General features: G+C 40.4%; 1 protein-coding gene across 3 annotated transcripts in view; it reads right to left on the bottom strand.

Moving 5' to 3' along the window:
- Positions 1 to 2,153: 2,153 nt before the first annotated feature.
- Positions 2,154 to 18,297, bottom strand: part of THEM4 (thioesterase superfamily member 4) — a 44,992-nt gene continuing 28,848 nt past the window's right edge. For 2 of the 3 annotated variants that reach the window (XM_054527937.2, XM_054527933.2), the window contains 2 exons: positions 17,885 to 17,995; positions 11,474 to 11,850 (listed from right to left, as the gene is read on the bottom strand). In XM_054527937.2, the coding sequence (XP_054383912.1) occupies positions 11,799 to 11,850; positions 17,885 to 17,995 (163 nt within the window). In that variant the 3' untranslated portion in view covers positions 11,474 to 11,798. Of the gene's footprint in view, positions 3,493 to 5,575; positions 5,701 to 11,473; positions 11,851 to 17,884; positions 17,996 to 18,297 lie in introns of those variants that run through there. The other variant, XM_009244297.4, reaches the window with a different exon arrangement.

The following is an 18,297-nucleotide window of genomic DNA, read 5'->3' as shown; positions in this document are numbered from 1 at the left end:
ATGGAGCTGGCAATTCTGATGGCATCTCTCTCTTTCTTTCTACCTGTTCTGCCACCTTTTGCTAACTTACATACTTGTCAAAATACAACCTGAGGAAAGGAAGAGTGCCAGGGCATGATGAAGGCTAGGAATAGTCTGCTGCAAAGCAGGGAAGCCATTTTTCCCTCACTGGCTATGGGGAACCCTATGTTAACAGTGACTGAGCTTTTTCCTTAGTTGATCTTGTGCAGCATCTAACCTGGATGTGAGCAAACCAGTGTAAGAAATGAAACTGTAAAGGGAAAAAAGTGGATACGAAGGGAGGCAGGCATACTTAACATGAAGAAAACCTGGTCATTTGGCACTCTTTCAGTTAGGTTCTTTCCCTTGGCTGGAGGTCTGGTGTGCCATAGCAGTTCTGCAAGCCTGCCAGAGAAATCTAATGAGAGTACAGTACCTTCATTGTCTAAACTTCCTCCCAATTAGTTAAGTGAAACTAGCTAAATGAGCAGTGCTGGCTTATTCCTTCGGAGTCATATTTTTTAACATGTGAAATATAATTATTATAAGAGTCCACTCTCAAGTTTCAGGATTTGCTGGAAGACTGGGAATAGAGGGTGGCCATTGCCAGACCTGTAACTTGTAGAGCTGTGAGCCCAGCCATCTCCTGGGGCACTTTCCCAGGCTCTCTCAGTTTCCGGGAGAAGGAACTGCCAGCTTCACCTCTGCAGTGCCCCCACGTCTGCTGGGCCCTTCTTGCAGCTTGAGAACTGGAGTTGGGCACTAGAGACAGAGCTTCCAGGACGTGGGTCTTCCTCTGGCTTGGCCATCCCAGGTCAGTCAGCTCTGGCAATGGAGGGCTCCAGCTGCTTTTGGCTGTGGAAGGATGACTGGGTAGGGTACCACAAGGCTGTCCCTAAGTTATTAGGTTGAACCATAGGAAATTGTCAATGTTTGACCATTCTATTCTTCAAAATAGTGATTTCATATGGTTCAGCTTAAATTTTTAATACGAGGAAAGAAAGGAAAGAAATGGAAGCCCAAATAATCTATTGCCTGCATTAGGAAGCAGAATATATTTTCCAGAACATTAGTCTCTGTAGGGAAAAGAGAGATCAGACTGTTACTGTGTCTATGTAGAAAAGGAAGACATAAGAAATTCCATTTTGATCTGTACTAAGAAAATTGCTTTGCCTTGAGATGCTATTAATCTGTAACTTTAGCCCCAACCCGTGCTTACAGAAACATGTGCTGTATGGAATCAAGGTTTAAGGGATCTAGGACTGTGCAGGATGTGCCTCATTAACAGTATGTTTACAGGCAGTATGCTTGGTAAAAGTCCTTGCCATTCTCCATTCTCTATTAACCAGGGGCACAATGCACTGCGGAGACCCGCAGGGACCTCTGCTCAAGAAAGCCTGGGTATTGTCCAAGGTTTCCCCCCACTGAGACAGCCTGAGATATGGCCTCGCGGGAAGGGAAAGACCTGACCGTCCCCTAGCCCGACACCCATAAAGGGTCTGTGCTGAGGGGGATTAGTAAAAGAGGAAGGCCTCTTGTGGTTGAGATAAGAGGAAGGCCTCTGTCTCCTGCATGCCCCTGGGAACGGAATCTCTCAGTGTAAAACCCGATCTATGTTCCTTCTATTCTGAGATAGGAGAAAACCACCCTGTGGCTGGAGGCGAGATACGCTGGCGGCAATGCTGCTGTTACTCTTTGCTACACTGAGATGTTTGGGTGGAGAGAAGCATAAATCTGGCCTACGTACACATCTGACCACAGTACCTTCCCTTGAACTTATTTGTAACACAGATTCCTTTGCTCACATATTTTCCTGCTGACCTTCTCCCCACTATCACCCTGTTCTCCTGCTGCATTCCCCTTGCCGAGATAGTGAAAATAGTAATCAATAAATACTGAGGGAGCTGAGACTGGGGCCGGTGCGGGTCCTCCGTATGCTGAGCGCTGGTCCCCTGGGCCCAGGGTTCTTTCTTTATACTTTGTCTCTGTGCCTTATTTCTTTTCTTAGTCTCTCATCCCACCTGATGAGAAATACCCACAGGTGTGGAGAGGCTGGCCCCCTTCAAGTCTCTCCATTCATTTTTTAGTCCTGTCGAGGCTCTTTTACAGGTTGAATTGTGTCCTCCCAAAAAAGGTATGTTGTGGTCCTAATCTCCAATACCTCATAACGTCACTTTATTTGGAAATACATTTTTTACAGAGGTAAACAAGTTAAAATGAAGTCATTCAGGTGGGCCCATTATGACTGGTTTCCTTATAAAAAGAGGAGATTTGGACACAGAGATAGATCTGCACAGAGGGAAGACACTGTGGAGACACACAGAGGGAATGCCATGTGAAGATGGAGGACTGGAATGATGCATCTAGAAGCCAAGGAACACCTGAGGCTCCCAGAAGCCAGGAGGGAGGCACGGACAGCTCCTTCCCTAGCACCTTCAGGAGAGTGGCCTTGGTCAACACCTTGATTTTGAACTTCTGGCCTCCAGAACTGAGAGACAATGAGTTTTTGTTGGTTTAAACAATCCAGTTTGTACTACTTTGCTACAACAGCCCTAGGAAATGAATACAGGCTCCTTCCAGTGATGAAAACCTATGCTGTTGGTAAGAAACAATAGTACAGCCTGGGTTAAAAATGGCACGGTGGTTTAATCTCTAGACTCTCAGACAACAGATTTGAGGTATTCATTCCTATAGGATATGGCTGTGCTTCCTACACTGACCAAAAAAGATTCATATGTTCAGATACAACAAAGCCAGCTTTCTAACTTACTAACTTACAATGTATATGCATATGCACATGCCTGTGTGTTCCCTGCCATGTATTTATTCTTCATGCCTGGTTTTCTAGCATTTTCAAGTTTGCAGTAAAAGTTTCAATACACATTTATTTCTCTAGTCCGCAGTGGAGCAGGTAACATATCCTAAGGAGACAGAGTTTTTTGTTTTTTGTTTTTTTTAGATGGGTTCTTGTTCTGTTGCCCAGGCTGGAGTGATGTGGCATGATCTTGGCTCACTGCAACCTCCGCCTCCTGGGTTCAAGCAATTCTCCTGCCTCAGCCTCCTGAGTAGCTGGGACTACAGGCGCACGCCACCATGCCTGGCTAATGTTTTGTATTTTAGTAGAGATGGGGTTTCATCATGTTGCCCAGACTGATCTTGAACTCCTGAGCTCAGGCAATCCGCCTGCCTCGGCCTCCTAAAGTGCTGGGATTGTAGGCGTGAGCCACAGCGCCTGGCCTGAGAGTTGTTGATATGCTCGCAGGAAGTGTTTCTGTGTTAAAAAGTTGAGAAGATGGAAACTGAATCCTCCTTGTATTCAGAAGGCTGTTTCGGAAGGTCACTGTTGGCAGGCTTCTCCCTACGTGGATTCAGCAGTGAGGGAGCAGAGTATTTGGGGGACAACTGCTTCTTCTGGAGGGGAGAGAATGAGATGGAGTTCACCAGCAGCTCTTTATGTCAGACTTTTAGCAGGATTCAGCTTTATAAATAAGCCTAAACAAACAAAATAACAGCAGATGATTATATGTCAACTGACTTCAATCTGATGAACTACTCTAAATAAAAAGACATATACAAAAGAAGGATTTGATTCACATTTGTACCTTCAGTCTATCTGTCCACTCTTATTTTTCAGCCAAATTAAGAATCAACTTTTGACTATCACAATACAGTATTACCTCTCCCTGGGTAACTAGGTCCTCACCACTTGGCCATTTCATGGTTGCTTACTACTTCCATTAGAGATAGCCAGGGAAATGAAAAGAACTAAAATTACAAGTGAGCCATCTGGCACCTTTATGATATTGAAAGGTTTAGTGAGACAGGAAGTACAAACCACAGCCTGGAATGGAGTTCTTAAATTGACTGTGGATTTAAGTTATTATCTTCCACCTGCTCCTTATATCCATCATTCCTGCAAATGCTTCATACTTAAGAGGAAAAATACATTTCTTAAACAAGATACAAAAAACATTAGCCATAAAGGGAAAAATGTAATAAATGCAACTAAATTGACATTAAAAATTTCTGTTCATAAAGAAGATACCTTAAAGCAAATAAAAGACAACTTACACACTGTAAGGAGGTATGTGCAACTTATATATCCAACAAAAAAATTGTTCTAATAGAAAATATATAAAGAACGTCTATAAATCAGTAAGAAAATGAGAACAAATGGAAAAAAAGCTGAACAAACAAAAATTTCACAGAATGGGAAAAAATATGGTCAATAAACATACGAAGAGACACTCAATCACACAGGTAATCAGAGAAATGCAAATCACGATCACACCGAGAAGTCATTTTATAATCATTTGACTGGCAAAAATCATGAAGTCTGACTTCACTAATTGCTAGAGAAGATGGGAATCTAAAGAATCTCATATATTGCTGGTGGGAGTTTAATTTGGTACAGGCTTAGAAAACAATTTTGCATTCCTCTGTAAAGCTGAATACTCACAATACTCTACCACCCAGAAATTCTATTCCTAAGTATATGCCAAGCTCTTGCCTATGCACACCACCAGGAGACATGAACAAGAATGTTTATAGCAGCCTCATTTGTAATAGTCAGAGGCCTATCATCGGAAGAGAGACATTCCTTGTGGGATAGTCACACATGGAGTATTACACAGTGGTACAAACAAGTGAACACAGCCAACAACATGGATGAACCTCAGTACTCCGGGGAAGTAACAGGTCATGTGTGTGACTTTCCTGAGACAGTCTACACACACATAAGTATAGAACATATTTTTCTTATTTATGGTATCACAATATTTCACCATTTTTTAATGGCACACACATACAATATAGTTCATAGGTGAGCTGTAGTTCTTTAACCAGTCTCCTACTGATGGATAGCTATGTTTGTTATGTTTTGCCATTTTTCTTGCTATTGCAAATAATGTTGCATGAGTGATACAATCACTGGAACCCGATAGCAATCTAACACACTATAATTTTGCAGTTATTATACCTGTGAGATAAAGTCCTGGAGGTGGGTCAAAGGGCGTATCACTGTGTAAAATTTTTTTTTTTTTTGAGACAGGGTCTGGCTCTGTCACCCAGGCTGGAGTGCAGAGGTGTGATCTCAGCTCACTGCAACCTCTGTCTCCTGGGTTCAAGGGATCCTCCCATCTCAGCCTCCCAAGTAGCTGGGACTACAGGCGCACACTACCATGCCCAGCTAATTTTTTGTATTTTTTGTAGAGATGGGGTCTTGCCATGTTGCCAAGGCTGGTCTCGAACTCCTGGGCTCAAGTGATACTCCCACCTCAGCCTACCAACGTGCTGGTACTACAGGCATGAGCTTATGCATTGGGCTGTAATTTTGATAGATGTTGGCAACTTGCCCTTTACTAGCAATGTATAAGAATATCTTTAACTTGTTTCTTTGCATGACAGGGAATTAAGAATTTTTTGGCATGTATGGGTTATAATACCAGGGCAAAAAACCAAACCAAACCAAAACACCCCCCTGACCCCCACAAAACCCAAATCAACCAACCAACCAACCAAAACTCCCAACCCAACCCAACTAAACCCCAAGAAAGAGATAAGACCAGCTTCTTACTTGTCGCCTCTGAGTATAGGGTCTTCTCATCAACACTCTGAACATTACAGGAAACAAAAAATTTCCTTCCTTCAACTTTATCAAGTTGGCTATTTATCATAACAACAGAACAAAGAGGGATAGGTCTGCAGAATAAAATGAAAAAGGAAAGAAAATCAGTTTTTATCTGACTTATATAACATTAAAAGATGATCAAGTACATGACAAGGGGTAGAAATTTATGACACCTGACAACAATGAGCATTGACTGCCTTAGACAATACATTCCTCAAGGACTGACACCAACAGCCTCTCAAGCTCCCCTTCTCCCAAGCACCACTGCTCTCAGATGGCTCCTGGGCTACAGTCCCTGGATGTCTCTCTGGGCTTGTTTCAAAGGGATCATCAGGAATTCCAGCTCTGTGATGGCAGAGACTATCTCATCTGGAGAACCACTGCAAAGTCCTAAGGGAGCTGAAATGCTTTAAAGAAGTGAAAATAGGGCCAACAGATGGTCCCAGGCAGCTTCTCTCATTTCTTCTGTCATAATCAACATTTCTCATTCAATTCTGAGTAACGGTCACTAGAAAGACACCTAATAACAACAAATTGCTGGTAACAGCTTACTGCTCTAAGTCAGTACTGTCCAATAGAACTTTCTGTGATGATACAAATGTTCCATATCTGAGCATCGTAGCCACATGTGCCTAATGAGCACTTGAAATGTGGCTAGCATAACTGAGAAGTTGAGTCCTTAAATTTATTTAATTTGAATTAATTTATACTTAACTTTAAATAGCTATATGTGACTAGTGGCTACAGACATTTCTGGGAATCCTGGAGATACATATCACAATGAAAAGGGTATCTCTTTAAAGGTGAAATTTCAGTTGGTTGAAACAGAAGGTAGAGCACGGAAATGTGTTTTGTGCTCCTATGGTACGACCAAGCAGATGATGGAACTACTCCAGGTAGAAAGGAAGTTAACACTGTGATGATCTCTCTGCCCAGTTTTCCTTTCAATGACCTTTTAATACTTCCACTCCCATTAGCTTTTCCTTTGCTCTTTTGTTGAGCCAATTCAACATTTACTAAGACCCAGGGGACATTAGGCGTTCTTGCCTGCCCAGCAACTCCTTTTTCTACTAACATGACTCTCTTCATTTATCCATCCCCTACCCTCCCTTCATTCTCTTCATATGTCTCTCTTTGATACACTCATGTACCCCTTTTGTCAGGGAACCATCTCTCCCTCATTCTTAGCCCATGTAGGTTGACTGGCATTGAATAATGATCCCTCCACTCTACATACACATAGTGACCAGTTGTGTGGGTGGGCACAGGCTGAAATAGTCAATCCTGGAACTTGTGCTGGAGCCCTTGGGGCTGGGTTGTTTTTCTCTGAGGTGCTAGGCTTACAAGACACAAGCCTGACTGGCCTGGCTGGTGGCCACTGTGCCACTACACTGGGAAAGGCTACGTAAGGATGAAGCAGATCTAGAAGAAAATGTGGCTGAGATTCCTAATGACATCACTGAATACCTGCACTCAGCCACACCTGACTTCTCAACCATACAAGCCAATATGTTCCCTTTTTTGCTTAAGCTAGTGAGAGTTAAGAGCTGCCCTTGTAACAGAAAGTCCTAGATTAGTAAAGAGACAAACAGAAAATGTTTCAGAAAATACAAAATAATGGAACAACTATAGAGTATAATTTTCTAAATGTAACTAATATTTAGGCACAGATCAGTTTGGTTGGCACAGGAAACTGGCTTTAGCTTGTTTTCCTTCGTTTAGCTGGAACACTTAATTAGATTTGTATTAGAGGCAGAAAAGTGATAACAAAGAGAAAAGCAGCATTTAAAAAGAAAAAAAATTTTTAAATTATAATTTATATATGTCTATACACACACACGTGCACACACACACACACACTGGAAAGGCATAACAAAGCCAAAAGATAACTTTGAAAAGGCTAATAATCTCTGGCAAGATAGATCAAGACAATGAGAGAGAGCATACATAAATACTATTGGGGCCAAAAAGGATATAGATTTAGCTGAAATTTTTTAAAAATTGAGAATATTGTGAATATTATTAATAAATTTATGTCAATACATTTGAAAATGCAGATGAAATAGAAAAAAATTTCAAAAATTTATTAAAACTAAGAATAAAATGATTAGAAAGCCTGAATAGTTGAATAAAGAAGACACGGAGGCACTAAGAGGAAGGAGGAGTCTCACTCTGAAACGAGCCTGGGTCTCTCAATCACTTCATGGGGGTAAAACCCTCACTGACCAGGATAACCACATGGGACTACTAGGTAAACCAAAAAAGCCTATAGGCTTAAAGTAGTGAAATGTAGGAGTTACACTAGCTAATGTTACTCTAATTTACTATAGAATTTTTAAAAAAGTTCTTTTATTTTTTTACCTCAAATTCAATGTGGCCCGAACATTGGCTTGTAAGGTTCTGATTCTGTAAAATCTATTAAGACTTAATTTATAAGCCAATACATGATCAATTTTTGCAAATGTGTGCTGGGAAAAAGAAAGTGTGCTGTTCTCTAATTATTGGATGCAGAGTTCTATGTTTGTCTAATAAACCATACTTGTTATCTTGTGATGTTTAAATTCTCCATTTTCTTTCTTTCTTTTCTTTTCTTTTTTTTTTGAGATGGAGTCTTGTTCTGTTGCCCAGGCTGGAGTGCAGTGGCGCGATCTTGGTTCACTGCAACCTCCGCCTCCTGGGTTCAAGCGATTCTCCTGCCTTGGCCTCCCAAGTAGCTGGGATTACAGGCGCATGCCACCACGCCCAGTTAATTTTTTGTATTTTTAGTAGAGATGGGGTTTCACCATGTTAGCCAGGATGGTCTCAATCTCCTGACCTCATGATCCACCCACCTTGGCCTCCCAAGGTGCTGAGATTACAGGCTTGAGCCACCGTGCCTGGCCTAAATCCTCCATTTTCTAATTGTTTTTTCTTTTTTTGGAGACAGGGTCTCAGTATGTTGCTCAGGCTGCAGTTCAGTGGCTATTCACAGGAGTTACCATAGCGCACTGCAGCCTTGAACCCCTGGACTAAAGCGATCCTCCTGCCTCAGCCTCCCAAATAGCTGGGACTATAGATGTGCACCACCTCACTTGGCTCTGATTTTTTTTTTTTTTTTTTTGGTCTGCTTGACCTATCAATAATTGAGAACAGGCTGGGTGCTGTGGCTTACGCCTGTAATCCTAGCACTTTGGGAGGCCGAGGTGGGCAGATCACGAGGTCAGGAATTCGAGAGCAGCCTGGCCAGCATGGTGAAACCCTGTCTCTACCAAAAATAGAAAAAAATTAGCCAGGCATGGTGGTGGGTGCCTGTAGTCCCAGCTACTCAGGAGGCTGCGGCAGGAGAATTGCTTGAATCCAGCAGGCAGAGGTTGCCGTAAGCTGAGCTGGCGCCACTGCACTCCAGCCTGGGTGACAGAGCAAGAATCTGTCTCGGAAAAAAAAAAAATTGAGAACAATGTGTTGGAATCTCCCACTATATAAAGGGGGATTAGTCAACTTCTCCCTATGATTATATCAATTTTATTTATACTCTTTATTAGATGCATATTGATTTAGTTATTACCTACTATTGAACTGAATCTTTTATTACTATGAAGTAGCCTTCTCTATCCCCAATATTACTTTTTTGACAGTTCATTATTTTTTCTGATCCCAGTTTTCTTCTGGTTAACTTTTGTGTAGCATATTTTCTCTTCCTTTTAAACTTTTTGGTGTCATTTCAAAAATATGTCTCATACAGTTTCTAGTTTTTTACATTTAAAAATTCAATTTTATAATCTTGTCTTTGAACTGATGGTTTGGTCTATTTATAGAGTCATTACTGATTTATTTAGACGTATCTCTATCATCTTATTTTGGCTTATTATTTGACTCAGTTTTTCTAACCCTCTTTTTTTTCCTTGCCTTTTTAAAAATTGAGTTTTACTACTTGTTTGATCTTGTATTGTTTTAGATATTAGACACTCATTTTCTCTTATTTTAATCATTCTCTCCACTGAAAAATATGAGGATGTATCAACATTAACTCTGTTCATCTCCTCCCAAACTACATGCTATTGTTATCCAGTATTTTAGCTGTCCTTTTGTTAATCACTATAATTTATTTATTGTAAATTTTTATTTTTATTATTTTTAGAGATGGATTTTCAGTCTGTCCCCCAGGCTGGAGTGCAGTGGCACAATCATAGCTTACTGCAACCTTGAACTCTTGGGCTCTAGCGATCTTCCTGCCTCAACCTCCCAAGTAGCTAGGACCACAGGCATGAGCCACTGCAATACACCAATCCTCAGAATTTAGACATCAATATTACTTATAGACGCTATTTAGATTTTAGTTATCTACATGTTTACCAATTAATTTGCTCACGATTCCTCCTTTCATCCTCCGGCCTGTTGGGATTGCTTTCCTTCTTTCTAAAGTCCACCATTTAGGAGCTCCCTGGGTGTTGTCCTGCTGTTCCATAAATTCTCTCCATTTGTTTGAACGACAGCACCTTCATTTTGCACTCATTTTTGAACTTTAGCTTTGCTGAGAGCATGATTTTAGATTGACATTTTCTTTCGGCAGATGTTTTATTGTCTTCTGGCTTCTACTGTTGCTATTGAGAGGTTTACTGCCAGTGTAATGGTGCCCTCTTGCTTCCAAAAAGCAAGACTGCTCTGTAATGGCTGCTCTATCTTAGCTCTGCTTTTAAGATCTCTTTGTCTGAAGTATTCTCCAATTTCTCTATAATGTCTCTAGATATACTTTTAAAACCTAGCTTAATATATATTGCTTTCTATATTGTCAATTCATGATTTTCTTTAGCTCTTGAATATGCTGACCCCTTATTTCCTTAAATACTGGATCTCTTCGATTCTCTTTATTCTATTTTTCTAGGACTCTAATTAGAGCATGTTAGATCTTTGTATTTGTCCACTATAGCTTACGCTCTCTATATTTTCCATTTCCTTTTTTCTCTGTGCTGGATTCAGGGTAATTTTTTTCTCTCTCTTCTAAACCTAGATCTGAAAATAATAATTAAAAAGCTTCATTTAGGCCAGGCATGGTGGCTCACGCCTGTAATCCCAGCACTTTGGGAGGCCAAGGTGGATGGATCATGAGGCCAGGAGTTCAAGACCAGCCTGACCAACATGGCAAAAACCCATGTCTACTAAAAATACAAAAATTAGCCAGGCATGGTGGCATGTGCCTGTAATGTCAGCGACTCAGGAGGCTGAGGCAGGAGAATCGCTTGAACCCAGGAAGCAGAGGTTGGAATGAGCCAAGATTGCACCACTGACTCCAGCCTGGGTGACAGAGAGACTCCATCTCAAAAAAAAAAAAAAAAAAAAAAAGCTTCATTTAACATATTAAGCTGCTAGCTCTGAATACATTAACTGTGATCCTCAAAATATCTCTTTACAAAAAGTATTGTCTTTGGTTAATGGATGAGGAAACTGACGCCCAGAGAGGTTAGGTAATTTGCTAAAGCTGTATGGCTATTTGGTGGCACACATGGGATTCAAATCCCCAACAGTCTGATTCAAAGTTCTGCTTCCCATTCTGCATTTGAGCTTGTTTTATCTGCCAAATGACTTAGTTGAGGTGGGCATGTTGATGTATTTATGGGATATATCTCAATAGCGCACTAGAACAATGGAGCTGGTGACTAATGTAGTGTTTTTAGTAATACAACCACCACCACCATCACCGAGCGTATGGATCTGACAAATGAACTCTTGATTAAATTTCAGTGGAAGGGGAAAATAACTTGTAGGGAGAAATGATTTGAAGGTTTACTGGGCTGTGAGATTATAAAAACCATGAGAGTTTGTATTAGTTTATTTTCACGCTACTATAAAGAATTACCTGAGACTGGGTAATTTATAAAGAAAAGAGGTTTAATTGACTCACAGTTCTGCATGGCTGGGGAGGCTTCAAGAGACTTACAATCATGGCAAAGGTGAAGGGAAAGGGGAAGGGGAAGCAAGGCACATCTTACATGGCGGCAGGAGAGAGAGAGAGAGAGCAAGGGGGGATCTGTCAAATGCTTTTATTTATCTATTTATTTATTTATTTATTTATTTATTTTTGAGATGGAGTCTTGCTCTGTTGCCCAGGCTGGAGTGTACTGGCACAATCTCGGCTCACTGCAACTCCCAGGTTCAAGCGATTCTCCTGCCTCAGCCTCCTGAGTAGCTGGGATTATAGGCATACACTGTTGTGGGAAGTCAGGGACCCCAAACGGAGGGACCAGCTGAAGCCAAGGCAGAAGAACGTGGATTGTGAAGATTTTATGGACATTTATTAGTTCCCCAAATTAATACTTTTGTAATTTCTTATGCCTGTCTTTACTGCAATCTCTAAACATAAATTGTAAAGATTTCATGGACACTTATCACTTCCCCAATCAATACCCTCGTGATTTTCTATGCCTGTCTTTACTTTAATCTTTTAATCCTGTCAGCCGAGAAGGATGTATATCGTCTCAGGACCCTGTAATAATTGCGTTAAGTACACAAATTGTATAGCATGTGTGTTTGAGCAATATGAAATGTGGGCACCCTGAAAAAAGAACAGGATAACAGCAATTGTTCAGGGAATAAGAGAGATAACCTTAAACTCTGACCGCCGGTGAGCCAGGCAGAACAGAGCCATATTTCTCTTCTTTCAAAAGCAAATGGGAGAAATATCGCTGAATTCTTTTTCTCAGCATGGAACGTCCCTGAGAAAGAGAATGCGCACCTAGGGGTAGGTCTCTGAACTGGCCCCCCCAGGGCTACCTGTCTCTTATAGTCGAGATTGCAGAGGTGAGATAAACTCCATCTCCCATAGCGCTCCCAGGCTTATTAGGAAGAGGAAATTCCCGCCTAATAAATTTTGGTCAGACCGGTTGATCTCAAAACCCTGTCTCCTGATAAGATGTTATCAATGAAAATGGTGCCCAAAACTTCATTAGCAATTTTAATTTTGCCTCGGTCCTGTGGTCCTGTGATCTCGCCCTGCCTCCACTTGCCTTGTGATATTCTATTACCCTGTTAAGTACTTGATATCTGTCACCCACACCTATTCGCACACTCCCTCCCCTTTTGAAAATCCCTAATAAAAACTTGCTGGTTTTTGTGGCTTGTGGGGCATCATGGATACTACCAATGTGTGATGTCTCCCTCAGACGCCCAGCTTTAAAATTTCTCTCTTTTGTACTCTGTCCTTTTATTTCTCAAGCCAGCCGACGCTTAGGAAGATAGAAAAGAACCTACGTGATTATCGGGGAAGGTCCCCCGATAATACACCACCATGCCCAGCTAATTTTTTTTTTTGCATTTTTAGTAGAGATGGGGTTTCACCATGTTGGTCAGGCTGGCCTTGAACTCCTGATCTCAGGTGATCCACTCACTTTGGCCTCCCAAAATGCTGGGATTACAGGTGTGAGCCATGGTGCCTGGCCTGCCAAACACTTTTAAACCATCAGATTTCGTAAGAACTCACTATCACTAGAACAGCATGGGGGAAACTACCCCCATGATCCAGTCACCTCTCACCAGGTCCCTCCCTTGACACATGGGCATTACAATTCTAGATGAGATTTGGGTGTGGACACAAAGCCAAACCGTATCAGAGTTATAAAATGTCTAACTAAATTTTTAGTGAAAATAAAGGATTTAATTGTGCATTTTTTTTTTTTTTGAGATGGGCACTCTGTTGCCTAGGCTGGAGTGCAGTGGCATGATCTCGGCTCATTGCAACCTCCCAGGTTCAAGCGATTCTCCTGCCTCAGCCTCCCAAGTAGCCTGGCCTTAATTGTGCATTTTAAAGGAAAAAGCGCTGGGCACGGTGGCTCACACCTGTAATCTCAGCACTTTGGGAGGCTGAGGTGGGTGGATCACCTGAGGTCAGGAGTTTGAGACCAGCCTGGCCAACATGGTGAAACCTCATCTTTACTAAAAATACAAAAATTAGCTGGGTATGGTGGCCTATGCCTGTAATCCCAGCTACTTGGGAGGCTAAGGCAGGAGAATCGCTTGAACCCAGGAGGTAGAGGTTAAAGTGAGCCAAGATTGTGCCACTGCACTCCAGCCTGGGTGGCAGAGTGAGACTCTGTCTCAAAATAATAAATAAATAAATAAATAAATAAAGTTAAGAAGGAAGGAAGGAAAGAAGGAAGGAAGGAAGGAACAAGCTTCCAGAATGTGTTGGCTACAAATTAGAAAACACAGTGCCACAAGATTATTAAAGTGATCTGAGCTTCTGATAAAAAAAAATACAGAATGAAAAGCAATCGAAACTCTAAAAAGCAAACAAAACCCAGAAGCCTAGGGATTGTCATTTTCCCTTTTCAAGAAAACTATTGAGTGTATTTTTAAAGGTTTCTTTTAAATTCTTGCAGTGGAGTGATATTTAGAAGTAACCCCTGTGTTATCTATCCACAAGAATTCACATTTACCCCTCTTGTTCTTACATCAGTCAGGTATCAAAGAAACCTTTCTATATAGACTGCCCACAAGGTGGGGTAGTTATAATAGGAAAATGGAGAGAAAGAAATGACACTCCACAGCTTTTGAGTTTCTAGCAAATTCAGAGGAAATGTTCTGACCTTTACTAGCATACCTTTTTATCAGGGTAATTTCTTCAGTTCTACATTTCTGTTCACTTTCAGCTGTGTTTAAATAGTCCTTTAACCTATTCACTGAGGTTTTTTTTGTTTTTAAACAATTACACTTTCATTTCCTTTTTTTTTTTTTTTTTTTTTTTTTGAGATGGAGTCTCACTCTGTCATCCAGGCTGGGGTACAATGGTGCAATCTCAGCTCACTGCAACCTCTGCCTCCTGGGTTCAAGTGATTCTCCTGTCTCAGCCTCCCAAGTAGCTGAGATTACAGGTGTGCACCACCACGCCCAGCTAATTTTTGTATTTTCAGTAGAGACAGGGTTTCACCATGTTGGTCAGGCTAGTGTCGAACTCCTGACCTCGTAATCTGCCCATCTCAGCCTCCCAAAATGTTGGGATTACAGGCGTGAGCCACCATGCCTGGCCTACAATCTCATTTCTCAAAGTTTTATTAGGTTCCGTGGCAAACCTGCCTAATAATTTTTATAGTTTATCGTTTTCTCTTTTTGTGATTTCATCTTTTATTTATTTATTTATTTATTTATTTGATGGAGTATCGCTCTGTTGCCCAGGCTGGAGTGCAGTGGCACAATCTTGGCTCACTGCAGCCTCCATCTTCCAGGTTCAAGTGATTCTTCTGCCTCAGCCCCCCAAATAGCTGGGATTACAGGCACGTGCCACCACACCTGGGTAATTTCTGTATTTTTAGTAAAGTCAGGGTTTTGCCATGTTGACCAGGGTGGTCTTGAACTCCTGACCTCAGGTGATCCACCTGCCTTGGCCTCCCAAAGTGCTGGGATTACAGGCGTGAGCCACCGTGCCCAGCCTCATCTTTTATTTCTTTAAACATCTCATACTTTATTCATTTATATTGTGTATTTGTTTATCATGATATCTTAGATCCCTGAGGTCTAAATCTTATTTATTGTTTCTGTTGATAGTCACCCTTGGTAGTTTCTTTCCTTGTGTATTTGGTACAGGATCTACTTGTTTTGAAGGAGGAATGTCCTTTAGCATTTCTTGTTTGCCATGTTGCATGAAGAAATCGAATCAGGAGCTTCTCAACTCGTGTCATGAATGGGTCATTGGCATGCTGAGATACTTACCCTTTCAGCTGGCTAGTCATCACTAGTTAGACCTGCTTTGTCTATTTATCTTAATGTGCTAGGCACAAGGAAATAAATCAAGTGGGATATTTGGATCAGAGGGCTGGAAATTATTTGAAATCATTAAGGAATAATCTTGCTTCTTAAAGGAAGTAAGGTAGATTAAGGCATCTGATGATTAATTGACATTGCAAATTATTTTCAATTAAAATATAATCCCAGGTTGTTACCTGTAGCATCCTGAAGGGCCATCAAGTAATCACATTAAATTTAATGTTATTATTACTATTATTATGAACCTAAATAACTGTATACAAAAAAACAGAGCCTGATAAATATTAAATTCTAAACTACTTATAAAATCCAATACTTTGTTCTGGTCTTTAGTCATCAACTAACAGAAGACAATGGAGGCAGTGTGTTGTAGTGAAGAGCATCAGATTTGGTGTCATAAGATGTGAGTTCTAATTCTGACTAAATTGCTCTCTATCCATATGACTTCAGGTAAAACTTCTTTTCAGTATGTTTTCCAATTGTGGGGAACAAATGAACAGCAATGCAACTGATTTTTGTGGATGGTTTATTGGGTGGGACAAGCACTAAGCATAGAGTTTGGCAGGTTCTGTTTCCCATTTTGCATTTGAGTATGTGCTTAAGACACAAACACTTTTTGAGATAAATGGCAATCTAAATACTTTGTTTCAGCTTGTTTTCAAAGTAATCTTTTACATTTATTTTTTAGGAATGATGTTGTACTTCATTATTCAACTTTATTTGAACATGGAAAAATATTTTTAAAAACATGGGACATGGAAAAATATTAAAAACTTAATTTTTAATATATTCTTTATCATGTTAAGAAAACTCAGATTTCTAGAATCTAATTTATAGTCATAACTAATATGAAATATTGACCATCTGTAAATATGTCAACTTTCCCCAAATTAATCTCTAGAATCAATGTAATTGCTATTAAAATCATTAAAAGGAGGTAAAATGAAAATCTGGGTTTAAAGGTTAAAAATCTAAGGCACAACTAGGAATAGAAAGAAACTCTCTCAACATAATAAAGGCTATTTATGAAAACCCTACAACTAACATCATGCTAAATGGTAAAAGACTAAAACCTTTTCAATTAAGATCAGAAACAAGACAAGGATGCCCACTTTTGCCACTTCTATTCTACATGGTACTAGAAGTCCTAGCCAGAGCAATTAGGCAAGAAAAAGAAATCAAAGGTATTCAAATTGGAAAGGAAGAAGTACAAAGATCTGTTTACAAATGACATGACTTTGTATATAGAAAATCCTAAAGATTCCACAAAAACCTGTTAGAATGAATAAACAAATTCAGCAAAGCTGCAAGATGTAAAATCAACACAGAAAAATCAGTTGCATTTCTATACACAATGACTAATCCAAAAAGGAAATTAAGAAAACAATTAAGGCCAGGTGCAGTGACTCACGTCTGTAATCCCAGCACTTTGGGAGGCCAAGGCAGGCGGATTACTTGAGGCCAGGAGTTTGAGATCAGCCTGGCCAACAAAGTGAAACACTGTCTCTACTGAAAATACAAAAAATTAGCCAGCTGTGGTGGTGCATGCCTGTAATACCAGCTACTTGGGAGGCTGAGGCATGAGAATAGCTTGAACCTGGGAAGTGGATGTTCCAATGAGCTGAGATCATGCCACCACACTCCAGCCTGGGCAATAAGGTGAGACTTTGTCTCAAAATAATAATAATAATAATAATAATAAAATTAAAAATAAAAAGATCAAAAAGAATAAAATACTTCGGAATAAACTTAACCAAAGAGCAAAAGTCTTATACACTGAAAACTACAAAACATTGATGAAAAAAATTAAAGACACAAATAAATGAAAAGACATCTGTGCTTGTGGACTGAAAAGACTTGGTGTTTTGTGTGTGTCTGTGTGTGTGTGTGTGTGTTTTTTTTTTTACAGCTGGGGTCTTGTTCTGTTGCCCACCCTGGAGTGCAGTGGCATGATCCTAGCTCACTGTAGCCTTGAACTCCTGGGCTCAAGCAATCCTCTCAAGAAGCTAGGACTACAGATGTGCACTGCTGGGCCCAGCTAAATTTTTAAAAAATAAATTTTGTTATGTAGTAGATGTTGGTGCTCCACCCAGAGCCCCTTAGATCCGTTCTTCACTCGTTTTGGTTATTTTCCCCAGAGTCTGCTTTGCTCAAACCCAGAGACCCTTAGAAGTACTTGGAAATTTATGGTCCCTGGGATGGCCCTGATCCTATGACCGATACATGCGAGAGTATAAAGACTTTAGCTCCCTCATCTGAGATAGAGACAATTCTGAGGCATAAATTTCATTCTAGAGCTCCCTTGTATGATCCAGCTAAAGCTATGCTTTGCTGGACTTTTGAGAGTTCAGCCTTGGTTGACTTCTTCATGTTCCCTGTCCTGCTTCCCCTACTCCCTTGCTAGTTTCCTCTGGAAGCACTTCTTTAATAATCACTTGAACACAAATTGTGGTGTCAAGATCTGTAACTGGGAGCCTGACTTAACAACACCTAAGGATAAATAGAGAATTACTGTGAATTTACCTTTTATAATTGATGTTGAGATTGGCAGTCATGACAATTCCCCCAGCCATCATTGCACACATACCAACAGTAGCATCAATCATAGTTGCAATGGCACCTCCATGAATGAATCTAGTTACAACAGGAGTGGAGGAGAAATGTTTTCAGAAGTTCTGAAGATAGAGAGCCTCTTAAAAGAGAGAAATTATCCAAGCATCTTCACACAATTTACTTATGAAAGGTCCACTTAGCCCATGTTCAGTGTACTGAATGCCAAATACTATCTATGTCCCCAACTTTGTTTTGTTCACAGCATAATAGTATAGTCTTAAGTATTTGTAATAACCAGAACTTAATAGTAACCAGATCACAAGCAAGCAAAAAGCTAAAATATAATTTAGAAAATTTATATTATGTTTTTACTATTAGTCAAG

This window comes from Pongo abelii, chromosome 1, assembly GCF_028885655.2.
Source record: "Pongo abelii isolate AG06213 chromosome 1, NHGRI_mPonAbe1-v2.0_pri, whole genome shotgun sequence".
Classification (NCBI taxonomy): domain Eukaryota; kingdom Metazoa; phylum Chordata; class Mammalia; order Primates; family Hominidae; genus Pongo; species Pongo abelii.
This window is presented reverse-complemented; position numbering and strand designations above follow the sequence as displayed.